Source organism: Crocuta crocuta, unplaced genomic scaffold (genome assembly GCF_008692635.1).
Source record: "Crocuta crocuta isolate KB4526 unplaced genomic scaffold, BGI_CrCroc_1.0 scaffold36, whole genome shotgun sequence".
Classification (NCBI taxonomy): domain Eukaryota; kingdom Metazoa; phylum Chordata; class Mammalia; order Carnivora; family Hyaenidae; genus Crocuta; species Crocuta crocuta.
The window spans coordinates 8,768,153-8,774,273 of NW_027532203.1; the positions used below are offsets into that span (position 1 = coordinate 8,768,153).

At 41.2% G+C, this 6,121-nt stretch overlaps 1 protein-coding gene across 2 annotated transcripts in view; it reads left to right on the forward strand.

Moving 5' to 3' along the window:
* Positions 1 to 4,754, forward strand: part of NARS1 (asparaginyl-tRNA synthetase 1) — a 17,678-nt gene extending 12,924 nt beyond the window's left edge. For both annotated transcript variants that reach the window (XM_077777657.1, XM_077777656.1), the window contains exons 13-15: positions 2,057 to 2,188; positions 2,483 to 2,614; positions 3,625 to 4,754. In XM_077777657.1, coding sequence (XP_077633783.1) covers positions 2,057 to 2,188; positions 2,483 to 2,614; positions 3,625 to 3,756 — 396 coding nt within the window. In that variant the 3' untranslated portion in view covers positions 3,757 to 4,754. The remainder of the gene's footprint in view (positions 1 to 2,056; positions 2,189 to 2,482; positions 2,615 to 3,624) is intronic.
* The last annotated feature ends 1,367 nt before the right edge of the window (positions 4,755 to 6,121 follow it).

Consider the following 6,121-nt stretch of genomic DNA (forward strand, 5'->3'; position numbering starts at 1 on the left):
CTCCCTCTCTCCTTCCCTCCCTCCCCCCTCTCTCTGCCTCTCCCCTACTTAAGCTCGCTCGCTCTCAAAATAAATAAATAAACTGTAAAAAAAAAAAATAAATGGAATTACATGCAAAATGTTGATATGTTTATGTTTATTTGTCTGGAGAAAGTAGTCTGGCTCTTTCAAAAAGGATTCCTCTCCTCAAAAAAGCATATTAAAACCTTTCAGCTGGAGAAGAGTCAAAGAAAGTAGCTGTTGGTTAGAACGCAAACCAAGAGAGCAGGCCTTGATGGGGAGGGTGGTCTGGTGTTTCAGATAAACTGATATGTATTTGAGGTATAGATTGTTAACACCATGAAGCCCTCTTCCCCGTGCATTTTTTATAGATAAAACTTGAATATTGCTATTTAAAAATATATATATATGAATAACTACTGCTAACTAGAGTTTTGTTTCATTTTTAGAAAGAATTTACAGAGAGGACAAGCAGTATATTAGACCCATATAAATTACTTTTAGTGTTTCTGTTGGTGGTGTATAACAAAATTTTGTGTTGAAGATTTGAGAATTGTTACCTAAAACTTAGCAAAGTAGTGTGGTTGAGTGGAAGGAGCACACTCTTCGGAGTAAGAAGTCCTCCAGGCGGGCTTCGCTCCCACCTGTGTCCTTACTGCTGTGTAACGGGAGGCCAGTGACCCCCCTCTCTGGTTCTTTATCTCCACTGTGGAGGTAAGAGCCGCTTTGCAAAGTTGTGAGGACTCAGTGAACTGAATGCTTCCTCAGGTCCATTCCTCAGAAGGCCCTCGATGCTTGTCAGCATTTATTGTACACTGATGTCATTCCGTACACATGAGGACACCAGAGTAGATAAATGGTCTTCTAACTTTTTGAAATGTGCAGTAAGACTACTTCCTCCCAGGGGCGCATGGGTGGCTCTGTCGGTTAAGCGTCCAACTTGGGCTCATGTCATGTACTCATGGTTCATGGGTTTGAGCCCCGTGTCATGTCCTGTGCTGACAGCTTGGAACCTGGAGCCTGCTTCGCATTCTGGGTCTCCCTCTCTCTCTGCCCCTCCCCTGCTCGTACTCTGTCTCTCTCTTTCTCTCTCTAACATGAAAAAGTATTTAAAAAACAATTTTTTTTAATAAAGACCATTTCATCCTAGGTAAATCTCACTCTGGTAGGTAAAGCAGATGAAAGCTGAGGGACCAGAACTGTCCAACTCACCTCCCCATTTCCTCTCTTTACTTCAGAGGGCACAGGCTTCCCGGGACGGGCGGGCGACCCCTGTGCCAGGTGATTGCTAAGCTCCATATTGGCTCGTAGGTTAAACTAGTCCTGTCCAGTTCTCTCAGTCAGTTTGTACTGCGACACGATCTTGAAGTTTTAACTTGAATTCGTGTGTGGTTTACTGAAGGATGTTTCAAATGAGAAGCAGATTAACCTATTCATCATCTGACATTCCTCGGCTAACTATTCCAGGCGCGGTTACACTTATGAACTTGACACTGGTTATTTGTCTTATGACTCTGTCTTACTACCATTGAGCCACATAGATTTATTGTAACAGGGAAGGAAGTACAGATGACAGGAGAATTTAAAGATGAGTGTTATTAGTAACACACTGTGACTAGACCAGTGACGTTCCAGAGCCTTCTCTGATGATCTTATGCCATGTGGGACTAAGTGGACCGTGTTTGCTTCAAAGCTAGATGAGACTGGCCCCTGAAAAACATAACTGAACAGTATCTAGTCACAGTGGCAACAGCTTGAGTGGTTTGGGTTTTGTTTCGGTTTGGGTTTGGTTTTCGGCCCTCAAGCAGCATGACACTTGAGATGTACTGTAGAAGGAAGCAGATCTCGTAGTGGTTTAAAGACTGCGTGTGAGTTTTTTAAAATGCCTTTATTGTTTTTGGAAGAAGCTGTGGCTTCCCATGTGTCCGGGTTGCAGATGGGTGTGTGTTCTCTACTGCATCGCATTAATGAGATGAAGGGCTGCTGCTGGGTGAGGGCTCCCTCTGTCTTGTTGCCTTTCGAGTAGTAGATGTTAATGAAGCCTGTGTCCCCGCAGGATATCCCAGAAGCTCCTGAGAGACTGATGACGGACACCATTAATGAGCCCATTTTGCTGTGTCGATTTCCCGTGGAGATCAAGTCCTTCTATATGCAGCGATGTCCCGAGGATTCCCGCCTCACGGAATCTGTCAGTTTGTGATTCAGATCGTAATTTTGCTTTCTAAGGGTGGGGACTGCCACTGGGATAAGACAGAGCTGATGGCAAATACTGCATTATACATCTTAGAATGGCAATATTTAAAGAAGTCAGTTTTGTCTTCTAATTGGGTTTAACATTTCTTGTTAAATTATAGGATTTGAATATTACGTGACCACAGTGCTCGGTAGCTATAAGAGCTTAATTGTGGCTTTCCTCGAAAGTAGAGCTGTGTCATGACTGACAGCCTGGTAGTAACTGCATTTTATTTACTTGTTTTTAAAGGTTGACGTGTTGATGCCCAACGTTGGTGAGATTGTGGGAGGTTCGATGCGCATCTGGGATAGTGAAGAAATGCTGGCAGGTTATAAAAGGGAAGGAATTGACCCCACTCCCTATTACTGGTACACAGATCAGGTAAGAACAGTTTTGTTTTTTTTAACATATTCTTTTGGGACGCCTGGGTGGCTCAGTCAGTTAAGCGTTCGACTTCAGCTCAGGTCATGATCTCACAGTTCCTGAGTTGGAGCCCCACATCGGGCTCTGTGCTGACAGCTCAGAGCCTGCAGCCTGTTTCAGATTCTGTGTCTCCCTCTCTCTCTTCCCCTCCCCCCCTTGCTCTCTGTCTTGGTCTCTCAAAATAAAAAATAAAGACATAAAAAAAAATTTAATATACTCTTTAAAATGTTTTCATTGTAATAGTTGTGTATAAATTGAAACTCTTACAAAGAGAGACATCAGTGTGGTGCTGTGGTGTTTGAGCTGTATTCAACTTGATGGTTCTGATAATGTGGCATGGGAATATTACTAATTTTATCTTTGTCCAATAATATGCTCACTTCATTTGAAAAGCTACTAGCTGCTCGCCTTGTCATTGCTACTAAATTTTTAAAAATTTAGTTGTTTGAGCCTACCAATATCTAGTCTAGCTTGCAGTTTCCTCTGATAACCAGAGACATTGACTTAGTTGAAAAGTTTGAAATCTCTTCTTTTTGGGGTGACACCTAATCCCTGGTTTATTTTTCATAACCAAATCATTTCTACACATGTGGTCTATGGAAGCAAAGAGATTAAGAGTTGAATTCTTGGGGCACGTGGGTGGCTCAGTTGGTTGAGCGTCCGACTTCGGCTCAGGTTGTGATCTCACAGTATGTGAGTTCAAGCCCTGCGTTGGGCTCTCTGCTGTCAGTGCAGACCACGCTTCAGATCCTCTGCCCCCCTCTCTCTCTGCTTCTCTTTTTCTCTGCTTTTCTCTCTCTACTGCTCTCTCTCTCATTCTCTGTCAAAAATAAATAACATTTAAAACAATTTAAAAAAGAGTTGAATTCTTAACCACAATAAGTGAACTCATTTCACAGTAGAAAATTTTTAATATTTTAGACAAAATTTTAAACATCTATTCTTCTCTCTTTTTTTTTTTTAAACAGAGAAAATATGGCACATGTCCTCATGGTGGATACGGCTTGGGCTTGGAACGATTCTTGACCTGGATTCTGAATAGGTATCACATCCGAGATGTATGCTTATACCCACGATTTGTCCAGCGTTGCAAGCCGTAACTGATTCATCCAGAAGCATTAAGGAAAGAATAGAGTTTATGAAAGGAACAGACTGCCTCTTTGGGAAAGAAAAAAAAAAAAAGGCCAAAATCTTCCCTTTTTTATTCCATTCGTGTTTATCCATTTCTTTTTTCTCTACCACAAAAAGCAATCCAAATCATTTGAACATCAAGTAACATCGGTATTATCTTTTTTTTCTTTTGGTATGGTCATTTTAAAAAAAAAATATCCATCAGAAAGTTTAGGGGAAATATGTGGCTTGTAACACTACAGTTATAAATCCATTTCAGCATTTTATCTAATTACAGGTTATAATTTTTCATCATCAATACTACTTATATAATTAGAAACAGTTTTTAATTATGGCCTAAGACATTCCGGTAACTTAATCTTTCCGTCCTGTTAAATGTAACTGGAATTCTTTGATTTATATCATGTTCTTGTATCGGTGAGTTAGAACAAACATCTTGGGGGGAGATTGACAGTGTGGTGTAAAAATCTGCTAGTATTAGAACAGTATGATTCAGTAATAGATTGCAATCAAACGAACACAGTTTTGCGTTGGCTATTAATCTTTTCTAATCACGTAGAGCTGCTTCTAATTCTACAGCATATGAATTGATGTGGAAGAATTTGTAAAAATGGAATTGCCCTAAACAGTTTGAAGTTACAGCAAAAGAAGATTTTTTCAGTTCCTAGCATTAGTTTAAGCTAAAGAGGCAGTGACCTGCCCCCTTCTCTGGTAATTTCTAAGTAATTAAGAATAAATAAATTCCCAAAGAATTTGCAGCCAGAATCTTAATGACAATTGTACGTGGCTATCTTGAGTCTTCCCACACTGTGTCTTTAGATCTAATCTGTGCTACCGTATTAACTCCTAGCAGGCTTGTTGAATGCCTTCATTTCAGATTTGGTTAATTTCTCTCCCAAAATGCATGTCATGTATTCTCAATAGGCTGTATTCCCAGCAATCAATAAACGGACACACGTAAAAACTCTTTGCTGGCCTAATTTTTCTAAAGCTGAACATCTCGGTCTTACATTAGTTCATGCCTTTTGCATTTTTCTGATCTTTTTGTTTTTCATGATGTGTATATGTGAAGTTAGATATTACCAAACTTAGTAGGTATTATTAAAGTTACATAGTAGTGAAAAGGAACAAGTCTTAAAATTAGATGTGGGTTCCAGTTGAGTTTTGTAATCTTTGTATTCTTTTTGGACACATTTGATTATATTCTATTTTGCAATTAAGTGAAATGACAAGTGGAAATGGGGCATTTATACTATATTTGGCCTGTGGGGTGCAGTCAGTTGTGTCTGACTCTTGATTTGGGCTCAGCTCATGATCTCATGGTTGGTGAGTTTGAGCCCCACGTTGGGCTCTGCACTGACAGTGTGGGCCTGCTTGGGATTCTCTCTCTCTCCCTCTCATTTTCTCTCTATCCCTCCCCCACTCACACGCATGCATTCTCTCTCTCTCTCTTTCTTACCCCAGAAAATAAATGAATAAACTTAAAAAGATATATAGTATATTTGGCCTGTATCTTTAAGTAAAAAGTACTCGGAAGAGTGTGAATGAGCTCTGACTGGATTCAACTAGGCAGTTCATTTGATCAGAAGTTAAGGAAGAGGTTAGACCCAGCTAGTCTAAATTTTAATTGTATAAGTGAATTGAGAGTTTTACATACTGAGAGAGAGCTGTGGGATTAGGTGGGGAGAAGTGCGTCAAGGTCACAGTTACATCGGGCCAAGAATCCGAGCCTGGTGAGCAGCAAACCTCATGCACGTGGACTTTCTCGCCTTGACTGTGTAGTTACTGCCGCCCAGTGTCACAGCCCCACCCTGAGGCCCCGCCGTGTGTCCAGCCACAGACCCCCAGTTCTGAGTTCCTATTCTGTGGGACTCAGGGCTCTTTCCGGATGTGGCTCTTTAAGGTGATTCTTCCACCTAACCCCCCTTTTACCTTTGCTACTTGTACAAGCAGAACTGCTTGAGGTTTTGGAGACAGACAGGAGACTAATCGGCAATTCAAATGACTTTGGTGTTAACTCTCCCTCTTGTGTCTGGCAGCCACTTCTAGCCACCCAGCTTTTACCTTTTTGCTCGGCGTCCCCCAACCCGCCCTGCACCTGCTTGCCTCTAGCATTTACTAAAACTTTCTTCTTTAGTGTACAGAGCAGTACGACTCTGTCAGAAGCAACCTTTGTACACATTGGAATCACTTGGGGACCTGAAAAATACTGATGCTTGAGTCTTATCCCAGACCAATAGAATCCAAAGTTCAGGGATGGGCCCTGGATACTTTTTGGAAGCTACCCAGATGAGGTTTTTGAACACTGAAGTTGACCATCACTGAGTAGCTCCC